The sequence below is a fragment of the Podarcis melisellensis genome (assembly GCF_964234715.1).
Source record: "Podarcis melisellensis genome assembly, chromosome: 4".
NCBI lineage: Eukaryota > Metazoa > Chordata > Lepidosauria > Squamata > Lacertidae > Podarcis > Podarcis melisellensis.
The window spans coordinates 81,896,537-81,913,215 of NC_138531.1; the positions used below are offsets into that span (position 1 = coordinate 81,896,537).

Consider the following 16,679-nt stretch of genomic DNA (forward strand, 5'->3'; position numbering starts at 1 on the left):
TTAAAAGGTTACTTAGTAAAACCCACAATATATATATCCCCCTCACTGGAATAAAAAAAGCAAAACTCTGAAATTATATAAACATTATTAGTCAAAAGATCTGAGAAGTGTTGTTACCTAGTTCCAAAATGTCACTAGGGTAGGACCTTTTATGATTGCAGAATTGCCTCAGAGTTTTTTCCAAACGAACAGCTGCTTTCTTCTGTGAAACTTTTCGAACGTAGAAGTGGCAAGGATTTAGAACACTGCTGACAAAAACTAATTCTGGAGCATCTGTGTGGTACACAGTGGGTAAGAAAGGTAATGTAACAGTGAAGGAAGATCATAGGGAACATTTATGCACACTACTGAAAAACAACATTTTGAGACAGTACAAGTTAATAAGTTTGTATTGTTACAGAAAGGGTGACATGCACATTCTGAAATGATTTGGTGCTCATTTCTGAGAAATGATTTGAACACACCAATGAATGTGCAAACATGCCTTTAAAATATGCTTCTTCACTTAATCAATCAGTACTTTATTAATGAAATCAATTATGTAATAACTGATTTCATTAATAAAGTATTGATTGATTGGTAGATTCCTTCTACCTGCAGCCTATGTAAGAAAAACAATGCATCAAGAGCAGGTTGCTATGTACTTGTAAGAATATTGTTTTAAAAACAAAGGGAATTAGCCACACAACTCTGGCAACCGGTTGGAAAGTTCTACTCACTTTCTTGATCATCTTCAATGATTTCTTCAATTATGACATCTGGAGTAGATGCTGTCTGAGGTAAAGCAGAAATGCATTTCTGAGTGAATGGAGGAGTCATTTCTTGGAGGTGGGTATAATTTCCTTCAAGACGTGCATCAGATTCTGGCAGAAGAGCAACTGTGCCAATGTCTTCAACAAGCGGTTCAAGGTTTACACTTATATGAGATGGAACATCAGTTCTGAATTCCTCTTCCATATTGCTCAGTTTTAGAAGGCTGCCTTCAAAACTGCACCTAGGTTGACAAATTGTTCAGAAAACATATCTTAAACAGTAGCCATCACTAACATGGAAGAGCAAACACTCGGAAGAAATAACAAAGTGCCTATAGGGTTTCAAGATGCACACGTAACACCCATTAATATTTCAGATCCATCAGGTTTGGAGAGGAGCTCAAGACAGGGCTGCCCATTTTCGATAATAATGTTGGAACTGTTGGCATTTGCAGTCAGATAGAAAAGGGATATTTACAGTTTTGTTCATGACCCAGAATAATTTAAACTAGTTTTGCATGTGTTGAGACCTGAAACTACATCATCACCACCACCACTGAAATTAATAAAAATAATTAATAGTTTGGGTAGAATTTCAGGGTATACAATTACTGAATGAATCTGAATGAATTCTACTTTGTGTGCTGACTGCTCATTTTGTTGGTACTCAGAGGTTATTTGGATTCCGAGAGATATTTCTCATGATTAAAATGAATTTAAATTGGATGAAAAAATGTGATTTCCAGTATTCAGGGTTAAGTTAAAACACCCAAGATGAATACTGTTCCATGGATATTAAAAATACTTCGTTCCCAAAGTGTATTTTCAATATATTAATGGGACATTTTGGAAGTTTTATGCAGGGTAACTGACCACCCTGCTTGTCACATAAGAGAATGCAGCTGCTAGGATCAGAAAGAGGTTTTAATTTTCCATATATTAGGTTATATCTTAAGATCTACTTGTTGGCATGTGTAAATTTCTATAGCCTGTTCCAGCTAGGATGTCTTCCCCACCACCACAGGGCTATCTACTACTAAATGACTAGTAAAAGGTATCATTTTGATTTGCTGTATATTATTACTTACTGTTGTTGGTTTTTTTTAAATGCATTGATATTACTTGCACACAACCTTGGAAAAACTGCATCCTAAAACATGGCGTATTAATAGTAAGCAAGTCCTAGGCTTTTAATTATTATTTTTGCACATTACATAGCAACTCAGCAATTTTTAAGTATAATTCATAACTGCAAAACTCATAAGGTTTTCCGATAATATCCAAGCTATCAAAAATCCTATTATCAGAACCTCAGAACTATTTGAGCATTATTCTCCAGTTTATTTCTGTATTGTTTCTAGGTAAACTGCTTAGTTTCTACCCCAGCACATTTCCAAATAAAAAATATCCCGTGTTACTGAAGTACCAGATGACACACAATGATGAATGCTGAGAAAACTGATAAACCTGCAGGTCCCATTTTTTTATATATATAGGAAAACTAACACCACAACAGAAGTACTTACATGTTAGGTGTATCAGGAAAAAAATTCCCCAGGTTTTCTAACATGGGGGTAATCTTTTCAGAGTCCATGTGAAACCTGTTTTAGATATACAGGAAGTTCAATTGTTTGCAACCACAATAATTCATTCAGGACAACAGAAATTTTGTAACACCATAAATCTATTTACTACATTAATAGCACAATTTTATGTTAATTTCTCAAGATCACAATCAGGTTTAAACTGCAAAAACCCACAATCAGAATTACTCCCAAAAAACAAAAACAGGCGATAACCACCACCATGTATGCCACAATTAAATACAGCAATAAAAAGCATTAACAGTAAAAACCACCTAAGAAACCCCTGTTCTAAAAGCCTTCCCGGTTGGCTTTTAAAAAATGTTTTAAAGCATCCAGTGAAATGCCAGAATTGGCAGTGTTGTGGTGACTGCCAAGCGTATCTATTGGGTCCTATTTTATAGATTAACTGACGCTACCGAGAATGACCTGCCCTGTGCATAAGTAGAGCTTATTCCCTAAAAGGTGGAAAGCTGATGGGATCAGCTCTCCAAGCTCTCAGAGTCCAGGAGGGGGTATATAGGCGAAGGTTCTCTATAAGGCATGGTGGGTAACCTTTTTTTGGCTCAACCACAGACATTCACCTTTGGCCAAACCTCTGGGAGCTGCATGCCAGCAGTGGGTGTGGCCACCAGTGTATGTACATGTGTGCACATGCAGAGACACTCCCACTCAGTTAATTTATGCATGCCAGCTAACATGGGAGGGGGACCATCCATTTTCCAGTTATCAAGCCATCAATTTAAGGGCTGAGGAGGGGGTGATCTGCATGCTCACTGGGAGTTAATGAGAGTTGTAGTCCAAAACATTTCTAATGCACCAGGCTGATAGACCCCCCATATAGCATGCTGAACTCCAGACCTCCGGCAAAGGGTCGAGTGAAGTATATGCAACTCTTAATTTTATTTTTCAGTTCTACAAATTCAGTATGGTTTTTTTAAAGGTGCAGTATGATAATATTTTTAAAGGTGCAGTAACTCTGCTATCCACACTAAGTAATTCTATGAATGTTCACCTTGGAAGTGCTCTTTTTTTCAGACGATCTAGTTTTAAGACTTCTTCCTCCAAAGTGATTTTTAAGTTGCAGAGAACCTAGAATAAGAACATCCTAATTTAATTTACAGTAAAATATAGCAACTAATGGGAGCTGAACGTGGTCTTGAACACTGGAGAGTTAGTGTGAAGTTAGTGATGTCCCATTTGATTTCAAAGGAAACAATTTCAAAGGAAACAACAAGTCCTGGCTGGTGCACACATTGCTGCCCTAAAGATTTCAGAAAGGATGATTGTGGAAAGGCTGCAGAAGTAGCCGTTGCTCTGGTCAAGCATGGCTTAGGAAAGGTGAAGGCAGATGCCAGGCCTAATATGCTGCAGAGAAATAAGTCTTGAACTGGCTAGGATGAACCTTGAAACTACAGTGGTACCTCGGTTTACAAACTTAATCCGTTCCTTTCGTCCGTTCTTAAACCAAATCCATTCTTAAACCGAGGCATGCTTTCCCTAATGAGGCCTCCTACCATCGGTGCTGTTTGTAGATGAAGGTAAAGTTCACAAACCAGAACACTACTTCCGGCTTTGTGGAGTTCATAAACCGAATTGTTCGCAAACAGGGCTGTTCATAAATCGAGGTACCACTGTACTTCTTTGAGGACGTGGTGTAAAAGGAGGTGAATGCCTAAAATCTGTCTACAGTGGTACCTCTGGTTGCGTACTTAATTCGTTCCGGAGGTCCGTTCTTAACCTGAAACTGTTCTTAACCTGAAGCACCACTTTAGCTAATGGGGCCTCCTGCCGCCGCCGCGTGATTTTTGTTCTCTTCCTGAAGCAAAGTTCTTAACCCGAGGTACTATTTCTGAGTTAGTGGAGTCTGTAACCTGAAAAGTATGTAACCTGAAGCGTATGTAATCTGAGGTACCACTGTATATTTATTTTAAGTGCTCTGTGCACATCCAGCTTCTGCCATGCCTTCTCAGAGGGACGGAAAGGGTTGAGACAAAAATGGTAAGCTCTTAAGATCTATGAAAATGTGCAATGGCTTTAGGTATAAAGGAACCGAAAGAACCCTGAAAAATGAGCTGAGGCTACAGACCTAAATCAAATGATCCTACCTTGAATGCTTCTATCACACTAAACTACTGTGACTTTTCATCAAAAAGACAATGTTTTCCATAAAAAAACAATTCAGTAAAAATAAAAACCAAGCCAAAGAGGAAAAATCTTCTCATGACAGCTCTGACATGAGAAATTAAAGACTAATGGAGAAAGTTCATTATTTCCACTTGCTTAAAGACATGTTTTTGTTTTCAGTCAGCTATATGGAGACTTCACTGGCTTGCAAGTTACCACAATAAGCAAATGAGTTCAATTCCTCTGCTTAATTGATAAAAAAAGCTAATGTAAAATGTTAGGCTACCAATAATGCTTGCAAACTGCAGTAGCTGCACTGCTATCATCTGGTTGTTGAAAATTGTGGTTGTATTACTGAGAACTGCTTTGAAAAGGTATGTTTCCTGAAAATAGGATATAAAACTTTCAAATAGATAAGTAAATACATACATACATACATACATACATACATACCCAGAAGTAAAGTTAAGGAATCAAATGATTTAATAATAAGTTACCTGATTTAAATTATGGTAAGGCTTTAAGGAATGGGTTGATTTAATCTCCCTTGCCATTTTTATGGCTCCATCCAAACTGTTTATTTTCTGCATAACCAATAACTGAACACTATGTATATCAGTTATATAGTAACTGGTGTTCATTATCAGTTCTGTCTCCAGTTTCCTTTTCCTAATTGAATACAAAGAAAATCAGACCTCAGAAAAAGTTGATCACGTTACAAATAATAACTCTGAATAGTAAACTATACAAAACAAACATACAGTACTCATGTTAAAAAGAAGGTTTTGGTGATGATATTAAAATAACAAACTACAGAAAACACCAGATTTATATTTACTGGGTGATAAACAACTAAGAAATACTCAAGAGTAGATCTACTACAATGAGTGCACTCAATGGATTTCTTGAGTATGATTAATGCTGGATAGCTATCACCTATTGTCCTCATAACAAGCAACTGACTGATACTGCACACATCACACAAAAATGCATCCTTAACAGCCAGCTCTTCATGCTGAAAACATTCTAAATGCTCAAGGGCACAAGACGTGCAAGCATCCATAGCACTCCAAACAACAACCAACTACTGTAGTAGAAATAAAACTGCAAAAATCATAGGGAAAAAAGAGAGAGAGGTGCAAGAGGAGGAAAATTAGAAGGTGGATGTTTTGAAATATTCTTGTTTTGAATATGCAACTGCCTTTTAATTCATATGGGCATACAGAAAAGAATTGCACTAAAGGACAATTACAGCAAAGGCAAAACTCTACCCTGAAACTTGATGGTCAGGTCTTTGCCAATAGCAACTCCATGGTAGGGTAAACAATGGATCTGAGCTCACAGATTCCTTGTTTCCTTCCAGGACTCCTGCTACATATTGTCCCTCCCATGTCACAGAAGCAGGCATTTTGCTAAACATTTTGCCACACAGAAATCTGCATTATTATAGTTATGTAATACTTTTCAGATAAATTATTAACATTAAAGCAAGAGCTTTAAAACAGGTTACCTTGAATTTACGGAAGCAATAATATCTGAAAACGTGTCATTAATAACACCTGCAATCTTGCTTTCTTCTTCTTTTGCTTCGGTGATCAAATCCTCAAGCATCTTTTTCATTTTTTTTGGGGGGGGGAGTGACAAAACAACAACCTGTAATTCTGTATGTGCTCTATAGCCAGCAGAACTAGATTTACAAATAATAAAAGCAGCATATAACTTTCAGGAACAACCTTCCCCCTTTTCTCTCACATGGTGGCAGTAGTTGAGAAGTAGTGATGTACAAGAATACAAGGTTGAAGTTTATATTTTATAATGGCTACATGGATGATACGTAACATATAAGGTTGAGCAAATAATTATTAGTACCCAATTGTTTAAAGGTACTCCAGCAACTTTTAAGTATTCCTTCATCACTGGACAACACACAAAAACATCAGTTAATGGTGCACAATGCAGTAGAAATTATTAATGTTATGAAATGATTTCTATTCTGCCTGTGGATTCAGGAATCAGCAAGGCTGCTCACAGTATTATATAAGTCACAATACAACTGGTAAAAAAATGATCAGGACTACAGTACAGTCACAGTTAATACAATGCTGAAGACAAAATCTCTTTTCAGAACAGCCCTATATTGGAAAAGCAAAGAAACAAGACAAACTTCCTTAGGGAGGAAGGTCCAAAGTTTGGTGCTACCACTGAGAAAGTCCAATCCCAAATTTGTTTTAAGGCTAGCGCATCCAGAGCTTCAATGGAAGATGATGATGATATGCAGGTCTGTTCAAATGGGAAGACGGTACTCCCTTGTTTTTGTTTTTACTTTATATATTGCAATATTTCCTGTGAACCGCCCTAAAACTTCTGTGCATAGGGCAGTATATAAATTAAATAAATAAATAATTGCAAACCCAGACAGTTTAAGGTTGGGAAACTCAGGCCCAGGGGCTGAATATGGCCCCCATGCCCCTCTATCTGGCCCTTGGGGCCCTGATTCTGCCTGGCTGGAGTGTGCCCTTGCTTGTCTGAATGGAGGCTAAAGAAGGGTGTGTGAACACTGTTGCGCAAAAGTAAAATTTAATTGTGTTGCCTACTTTTTCTGGTCCTACCCATCACTGGTATGGAGCCCTCAGTATGCTGCCCAGAAGGGAAACACTGCATAGGATGGTTTTAACCTTTAAAACAAACACAAAACCCTCCAACACAGTGCAATTGTTAAAGCGGCCTTCCTTATTTAACACCCTGGCAAGTGGCACTGTGCACCATGTTTCCAGCTTCCATCTATACATTGGTGTTTAAATCCCTAACATGACTTAGGACCCAAATATCTGAAAGAGCACCTCCATCCCTGCAGATCTAGGTAGTTAGTTCTACCACCCACAGGAGTGCAGGAAATGAGGGCCCTTTATCTATGGCAACCCATAAACTGGGAAACTTCCACCCCATAGAGGTGCATCAGACATCTTTGTTGAATAGCTATACTGAAGGCCCACCTCTCCCTGGCATTTGACAATTAAGGTGTTTATTTTGTGGGGCCCAATCTCTTTTCCTGAATCTGTACTATTGCAACCATTTTATTTGCATTAATAATTGTATACTATATTGTTGTAGCTGGCCCTGGAACCTTATGGTAAAGAGCAGGCAGAAAATATTAATACATAATTTAGAACTAATGTGGATGTTACTAGGGTATAAATTATTGTGGCTGCAGTCTTCTCTAGAAAAACACAAAGCCGCTAAGCCCGTCTAAAATGGTAAAATACACTCTTCACAACAGTCTCTACCTGAACATCAAGATGCAGCCTGAAGCCCAAGACTACAATACAGAGTCCTATGGGTATATGCAACTCTGTTCCAATATATGCTGTATCTCTATCCTGCTTCAGACTAATTCTCAACAGTACTTCCATCCTGTTTGCATTAAGGTTCAATTTTATTCACCCTCAATCGCAAATGCTGTCCCAGAATTTTCCCAGGCTCCCAATGATAGAGTAGACATAGAACTATCATCACATTCCAGATTTTTGGATGACCTCTGCAGTGGTTTCATATAGATACCTTAGGCTTGACACTGCAAGCTCCAAACACCACCTTCTGAGAGCTACCCTTCAAAAAGGACCAGGACCAAATGCAGTACAATGCCTCCCCTCTCAGCTAGGAGATCCAGGAGGATGCTATGATGGATGGGATCAAAAGCCAGTGAAAAGTGTTGGCTATTTGCAGTATGGTAACGCTGCAGAGAGCTTGCTGGGGAGACCATGCATTAAAAAGGGACTCAAAAATAACTTAGACAAGGTTTTAATAACACAAACAAAAAACTCCTTTTACACTAAATACATCAACAAACAAACATGACCCAACCACCAACCCATCCCCCAGGGTAATGGGAGACCTAGGTGCTGCTCCTTATATACTATACCCAACTGCTGACACAGCTTAATCAGTACAACTCAGCAGCACCTGCTATGTTTCACAGCTGTAAAGCTGGGTCTCGTTATTTTGCTCTGGCCCTTGCTCTGGCCCCTTAAAGACATACACATCGGGTGGAACAATGATGAACCTTTACATTTAAAGAAACCATTCAACAGGAGAGCCACAGGGACCCACTCTCATTGCTCATTTCAAAGCATTTTTAGTAATAATCCGAAGATCTCTGGGGGTTTCAGGGCAACCAATGAAGTTGTTTCAAAACCAGAAAGAACCCAGGGTGAAGATCTAAAATAACTGGTATCCTCCAAAAGCACCTGGAGCTGAGCTGACATTAAATTTTATAGCACCTTGCTGAAGTATTGTTAGAGAAAGAATTTCTGGGAACAGACATCAGTATAAACTAAAATCCGAAATACTTCAAACCAAGATACAGAATTCTCTTGGCCTACCTCCTCCGCACTCTTTAACCACCCAAGATTGTTTTTAGCTACTTCCAAAGCTTTCTCTATCTCTTGTAGAATTTTGCTATTCTGGGGAAAATAAAAGGATAACAATAAAATTAGCAGAGAGGCCCTCATAGCATTGTAATTCAATTAATTTTGATTATCTTTTTTAAAAAATGCATGTGTATGTTGTTTTCAATAAGTAGCAGACAGGGTTTTTAAAAATAAAACCGGGGTATCTCAAAAGAGTAGAAATCAAGAATCCATACCCTCAGGCTAGATAAGCATTTAATAATGTGGTATAATCACTACACGGTTATCTCTTTAACAGTTCATATTTCATTCTTCTTTTTTTAAAAAAACTAACACCCTGTAAGCTTTCCACACAATTGTTTTTTCATTCATGAATGCAGAGTTGTTAATCACTTCTTTCAAAAAATCCAGACATATTTCTGAAGAGATGCCAAGACTATGAAACTCTCTCATCTAAGGCAGCTGTTTCATAGTCTTGGCATCTTTTGTTCAGGAGTATTTTGCTCCTTTAGCTATTTAATTCTTTGAAGGTTCTGCTCTCTTCTCCACTGTTGGGAGCTGACATCTCAGTTCACTACAACCAACCGACAATCACCAAACAACAAGTTAAAACAGGACACTGAGCTGCCCAAAATCTAGTGACAGTTATATAAATATTAAATGTTGGTGTTTATCTCAGGAGAATGAGAAATCTTCTCAAGGTGACATATTTTAACCCAGAACACATTATGGAGTACAATGGGTTTGAATAATCATTGATCTCCACTTATGTAAATGGCTAAAAAAGACAATGTAATGTTTTCTACAAATGCTACAACACATTTGGGGGGCAAGAATCAGAGAAGGCTGTCACACTGCAAAATAAATCACCAATAGTGGCGAACATTAAATGACCAAAATTGATGGAGAAAAATATCAGTGTCCGGTCTCTTAATTCTCTAGCCCCCAGTGATTTCCTAAAAAGGCACCACTTTGTTGCTGTGCTTTTTACCAGCAGTCCAACAACACAAAAGCTTAGCAAATATTTCTTCAACTCACACAATGTCATTGTCACTAGTCCAATTTAGTTACACTTAATTTGAAACACTTTACTAAGCAGACACAAAACCGAGTAAGATCGTTTACATACCATATCTGCTGTAGATGGTTCTGATCTTAGATAGTGAGCTGGAGTCCAGTGAGCAGAGTTAATCGGCTGATTGATGCTTTGAGTATTAAACCTAAAAATCAAATTGTTATATTACTTAAGAAAAATAATGCCTTCAATAACACATGCTCTTCTGACTTCCAGGGGAGGAACACAGTGGATTACACGTCTTTTGTCGGCACGTTGCCGACAGATAAATTATGTGGCAATTGATGATAGCCAGACATCAATCTTGGCTATTGAATTCAGTCTGGAAAAAAGTGTTTACAGGGGATTAACCTCTGGTGCTCTGAAAAAGCCGTTTTCTGCATCAAGAGAACAGGAAGCTGTCAGCTCCTGTTAACCCTGATGGGGTTAAGTGACTTTTAAGCAGAGGAATCAGCATCTTGCCCAAAAGCCTTGTAAGAGCCCTGATGGGCATTGGATCTGCAAATGTTTCCCTTAATCATTTCTAAGTGGTACCTCTGGTTACGTACTTAATTCGTTCCAGAGGTCTGTTCTTAACCTGAAACTGTTCTTAACCTGAAGGACCATTTTAGCTAATGGGGCCTCCCGCTGCTGCTGTGCCGCCGCCGCGCGATTTCTGTTCTCATCCTGAAGCAAAGTTAATAACCTGAGGTAATATTTCTGTAATCTGAAGCATATGTAACCTGAAGCGTATGTAACCCGAGGCACCACTGTAATTTATAACGGTCCTTTTTTCCTTTCTTTGCTTTTCGCTCCTTTTTTTCTTCTCTTTCTTTTGTGTCCTCTGCTCTGGGCCATTATTGGTCCAAGGATTATACAAACATGAGGGTGGTGGGTGGATGGATGGACTGAGAGAGAGGCAGGGAAGAGAAGGGATGGGGAAACCTCCCAGAGAGAGAGACTGGAGGAAAAAAAGGAAAGCTCCCAGGTGAGAGGTGGGCAGGTTCACTACTTTCTGTGTGAGACAAGGGTTAAGAGCTACCTTTGAGGACACTTTATTTTCTTTTTTCTTTCTGTTTTTGTTTATAATTAGACTGGTTTATTTTATCTTACTGTATCATGAAAAAGCTTTAATAAAATCTTATTGGGGGGAGGACACATGCTCTTCTGAAATATTCTTTTTTGTTGTTATTTTAATAATCTATAAATGTTTTTAAATGTTTTAAACTTTTCTTATAATTTTAAGGTTTCTTGTAAACTTAGGAGTTTGGCTGCAATGTAAATAAATTTTGTCCTCAAACTTTTTTCTTTTTAAACAAGACCAAGCTATTTACCCTCACATTTTTAAAGACAGACCATACAACTACAATCCTGATGAAAGCCCAAAAATGTAAAATGAGTTGATTGGACTTTTATAGGGAGTCAAGAAAAAACTTTGGCAGAATGAATAAGTTGCAGCAGCCTAAAATGTCATTTTCTTAGTTTCTTCGGCACACAGAACCCAGCAGCACTGAATATTAAATATTTCACCAATTGAACAAAATCCTAACGGATTTCCTTGTAAACAAGAGCATTTTAAGAGCCAAATGGTGAAATAAAAAAATGTTTACTAAAAAAGCTATTATTAAAATTTAAATGTTTCAGCCCCACATGCCAACTCCCCCTTCGCTTCCAGTCATCAAAACACCCTCAGATTTACCTTTTATATTTTTGCAGACTCCTAAGACGGACTTTTTGTTCAAAATCTAAGGTCACCTACAAGAAAGGAATGGAAAAGTTCATAGTACTCATTTCAATACTTCATAGTACAATTTTCAATACAGTACTCAACACTATTGGATCCAATATTTCTTAGATTGCTGCTTATATTCTTATTTCTGTTCCAGGTCAGCAACAGAACATGAAAGGAGACAGTAGAGACAACATGAGAACTGACAATGTCCTACCCATGTACTCTTAAGCTATTCTCCGACAAAATATTTGGCTGCAGGTTTAATTTTGTTAGTATCCCATCAGAGGCCGATTTAGGGCAGTGCAACCTAGGGGGCAGTGCAGGCGTCACAACTATGACACAGTGAGTGGAGCAGAATGGAAGGAGAGAGGTGAGGTGCCAAATTTTGGCCTTGCACAGGGCACTGCTGAAATTTGAAAGTTTTAAGTGTGCCCTGATCCCATATATCCCCAAAGAAAGCAAATCAATTACTTGTGAAGTATAGCTATCATATGCACCAGCCCTGTTGGAATTCTGAATCTGCAAGTCTAAAAAGAAGAAAATAAAGAGACGCAAAAACAAGTTAGTATATGAATGCTCTTGTTATTTAAAACAAATTAACACACATTAGAGTAACACAACAAGCACTGAAGTTTGAAAACAGCAATTTCCATGTTTCCATAGGTCTTTGGCTGGTCAAGATGAGGGAGGAATTGGAGGAGACAGAATAGTTACGGCACTTCCAGAAAATGTACTTATTGAGCACTCATCCTACCTTATCTGTTCACAGGTAGATTAGATGATTTTGGAGACTCAATGAACAGTCACACAAGATTTGTTTTAAGTGTTTTCCCACTTTCCAGTGCATTTTCTCATCACGTTCCTTACTGCAACAAGTTTTCTCTCTTGGGGAAGTAGGTTTGTTGTGAAAGAACTGCCAATCAAATAACTGCACAGCCTGAATTTGCCCAAAGACCCCCCCCCTCGGGCCAGATTTAGGTTTGATAAGGCCCTAAGCTACTGAAGGTAATGGGGCCCTTTCTATGTCCAGCTGTCCTTTGTCAACAACAAATTGTTGCTGTTTTTTGCGTTGAATATATGCTATATGGTAATTTATGAACCTAATAGGTATCTAAAGCCATTTGCACATGCTGCCATGCAACCAGTCCATGCAGAATGTAGAAACCCTATATATAAATGAGCAAACCAGTAATATTTTAGGAGGCAGGCTAACGGGCGGGGTCCATTACTTACATCATAGGAGCCTACACAACACAAAACACTGTTGCTGTATGTAGGTTTTATTTTATTTGTCTTTTATCTTATATTTTGGAAATGTACATCCAGCTTTTTTCCCTTTAAATTTTTTGGGGGCCCACCAGAGTGGGGCCCTAAGCTATAGCTTGTTTAGCTTATACATACTGCCCCCCTGTCCCCCCAAAGAACAACAGCAACCTGGAAGCATTGTTGAGTAAGAATTTACAGGTTTTGCCTTTGGTTGACTTCTCCCTCACATAAATCATCTGGGTTTGCATTCTACCAAAGTCAAAAGCTGCAATCCTGTGCTACTTACATGAGCATCCCACTGAAAACACAGACTTTCTTGTGAGTAAAAATGCATAGGATAGGGTTTGGAAGGCAGGAAATAATATGCCATATGCTTATAAATTAAAAGTCAAGGCCAACTTCCATTGTAGGTAAGGTTTTCCAGAAGTCTAAAAGAACACCTAGCATTATTTACAGATGGCCCTGAAAGTTAATTGATAAGAAACACCCCAACCCCACAACAAATTAACAGCATGAGAGCTTTCTGTATTTTAAGAATCGCTGCGCTGGGACCTAAACCTAAAGCAACTGTGGGCGATGAGGGCCTAACCTAACAGAATATACTAATTTTCCGACTATAGAATAGTCTTTTTTCATTGTTTCGATTTCTACACAAATCCTGCTCCATCACAAACGAAGGGGCAGTGGCGACCAAGCAGAGCTCCGAGGTAATATATGGTTTTACATTTGCGTCAAGTCACCTAAAGAACTTCATAATTAAAAAGTCGGGTCTCGCCGCTGGAAAGATGGCGGCCGACTGAGGCGGCGCAACCCCGGCGCTTCCGACGGCAGGCTCTCGCTCCTCGTCTGAACATGCCCGTCGCGTGTCGGGGAAAGAGGGGGGGGGAGAGGACCCAGATGGCCTGCTTTTCTTCCAGGGAAACGGAAGGGGTGTTTTGTGCAGAGCGACTTTCCAGGGAGGAAACGGACCGTAGTTTCGTGCTTGCTCGAACCAAGCAACAAAACGCCACCGCAAACCTTCCCGAACTCAACAGGTCCCGTTTGCGAGGGTATAGGATCCGGCTGCGCGGGTTACTCCGCGGAGCGCGGGGGGTCCCGAGCCGCAGCCTCGCCTACTCGGAAGCAAGCAAGCCGCCTGCCCCGGATTAAGCGGGGTGTTGTTGTGTTTTTTGCAACCCTTAGTTCTCTAACCCGCTGCCCCTTGCAAAACCCTCTCCTCCTCCGAAGACGGAGAGTCTTGTTCGCACACTCCACCTGAGCCGGCGTCTCTCAACACCCGTCGAGACGGGGCTCCGCGCTGCGGGCCGCCCTCGAAAGGGCTTTTCTGCTGGAACCTGCCTCGCCTCTTGGCGGAAGCGCCCGGGAAGGACGCCGCCGCCGCCATCTTCTCCGCCCTCTTTCCCTCCCTCCTTCTGCGCCTCGCGTTGCCCCGCGCGGTGCAAACCGGCCAAGATCCCAGTCACCGGCCAGCGCGAGCTCCAGCTCTTCTCCGTATTTGTTTGCGCCCACCTTCCCCGGCACGTGCGTTCCGACCAATGGAAACTCCTTAGCCTCCTTTCCGCAGCCAATCGCTGCATCTCGGGATGGAGCGGGGGCGGGAACCCTCAGTGTGTGCATGGCAATTTAAATACTGTAATAATAATAATAATAAATTAATTGCTGTCTTATACGTGGGATGGGAATTCGCAGGAGGGCGCTACTGTACAATTGATTGTAATCATTGATATGCCTTTAAGGCGGATTTAATATATGTATATGGTTTTATTTCTGTTAATATTTGCTTGTGTTTTAATGGATGGTTTTTTCCTATGTTTTTAGCGGTTCTTGTTTTTATCTGTAAGCTCCCTTGGTTCCCGTCAGGGAAAAAGGCAGGATAATAATATTAATGATGATGATGATGATTGGGTTGAAACTGGGGGTTTGCAAGTGCAAAGGTACCATCTGTTATAATGCATTAATTACAAATTAATATTAACGCATCTATAGACAGGATCTTTCCCGCAGAATCACCCAAAGCGCGCCCTCCCCCCCAGCAACATTTTCTTCGCTTTTGGACAATGATGCTTTGCCCAATGGAGTTGAGCTTTATTATACTTGCATTTGCAATAGTGGCTAGTCCTTTACCACTAAATGTACCTCAAGCTTTGTTTCATTTTGATTCCCCCGCCCCCCAAACACCACCACTGTGCAAGTTCGCATACACACACTACTTCAAAACTGGGAAGCAAAGACTGCCAGGTCCCCCATCTTTGCTCTAACTACTGCATTACTGTAGTTGCTTTCTTTTTCCTCCTCTCACAGCTGCATCATATCTTGTTGCCTGAGTGCTGCGAAGCCCTCTCATTGTTTCAGGTATGTTTACCTCACAGAGCTAATAAGTACCTTATGTGGCAGAAAGCCCCTAGGATATTGGGTTTTCTGTTTTTAATAAGAAAAATAAATTGCAGATTTCAGACGCAAGATGGCAGCAAGGTTTAGCTATAATTAGAATGGCTGAGGAAGATGGAACTATATCCCCCATCATTTTCTTGGCTTTGTGTGTTTTACAGAAACTCTACAGTGTTCTCAGCCCAGTGGTTCTCAACACAAATTATATCTATGCTAAACGGTTCGTTAGTCAAAGCAAGAACCAACATAACTTTCCAATAGCTGTTTGGAAAGAATCCTATCAGTGCACAGATGGGTAGGTATTTTATTAGATGGGTTAAATTTACTGGAAAAGGAGCACCTGAATCTAAATTACCCATGCTTTTTCTCATGCAGTCATCTAGGCAAATTCTGTGGATGACATGAAATGGAAATTATATGCAACTAAAGGCTCTTAGTCCCAAGAACTATTTAGTCGTAGAATAACACTGAGGACACCCACTAATATATACTGTTATGTACTGAGTTGAATAGGATCCAAACTGCAGCAGTCCAATTGGTCCTAGAACAATAGGATTCAAAATGCAGCAGTCTGATTGGTCTTAGAACAATAGGATTCAGAATACAACAGTCTGATTGGTCCTAGAACAATGCAGCAGTATGATTGGTCGGCAGGAGCCACCCAATCCAGCTCCAGATAGAAGTGAATCCACAACCTGATTGGCTTACAGGAAAAGTCTGGAATTATCATGTGCAGCCCATTGTGTAAATAATGTATATAAAGCAGATACTTTGAGGGGACTTCCATTCCTCCTCAGCACTATGAGCTGAATAAAGAGCATGAAATCACTTTGCGACTCTGAGTATATTTCATATACAATGTATAGCTTATGGTGCAATCTGAGTATGTCTACTCAGAAGTAGGCCTCACTGAGCTGAATGGGATTTTATTCCTCACACTGTCATGAATTGCAGGACCAAATTCACAGTTTACCAGATTAAATTTGAGTTCAGTAACCAACTGTTCAATGGCACCTCCATGAATCTCTGAATGATTCAAAAAGCACCACATTCTTACAAGAAAGACCATATTCCCTCATATGAACCTGCCTGGGTTTTGAAACTTAAGGGAAGGCTCTTCTCTCGGTCATGCCACCCTCATAGGCATACTTGGTAGGGACAAGGGACAAGGGAGAGGGCCTTTTTGGTGGCTGCTCCCAGACTTCGGAACATGCTCCCAGAGAAGTTTGATTAGCTCCTTCTTTGTAGTCCTGCTTATTCCACCACCTTATTCCACCTTATTTGAATAACTAATTGCTTTTAATGAAAGGGCTGTGCCGTGCTGTTTTTACTGTAGTTATTTGCATGGTTTTAATAGATTTTTTAATGTAT

At 39.8% G+C, this 16,679-nt stretch overlaps 1 protein-coding gene across 2 annotated transcripts in view; it reads right to left on the reverse strand.

Moving 5' to 3' along the window:
• RNF17 (ring finger protein 17) overlaps positions 1-14,406 on the reverse strand; it is a 43,540-nt gene extending 29,134 nt beyond the window's left edge. The window contains exons 1-11 of one of the 2 annotated variants that reach the window (XM_081909546.1): positions 14,175-14,406; positions 12,126-12,181; positions 11,622-11,677; positions 9,998-10,088; positions 8,842-8,922; positions 5,973-6,073; positions 4,960-5,131; positions 3,351-3,427; positions 2,279-2,353; positions 720-994; positions 118-273 (exon numbers count right to left, since the gene is read on the reverse strand). In XM_081909546.1, the coding sequence (XP_081765672.1) occupies positions 118-273; positions 720-994; positions 2,279-2,353; positions 3,351-3,427; positions 4,960-5,131; positions 5,973-6,073; positions 8,842-8,922; positions 9,998-10,088; positions 11,622-11,677; positions 12,126-12,181; positions 14,175-14,304 (1,270 nt within the window). In that variant the 5' untranslated portion in view covers positions 14,305-14,406. The remainder of the gene's footprint in view (positions 1-117; positions 274-719; positions 995-2,278; positions 2,354-3,350; positions 3,428-4,959; positions 5,132-5,972; positions 6,074-8,841; positions 8,923-9,997; positions 10,089-11,621; positions 11,678-12,125; positions 12,182-14,174) is intronic. The other variant, XM_081909547.1, reaches the window with a different exon arrangement.
• Positions 14,407-16,679: the final 2,273 nt, after the last annotated feature.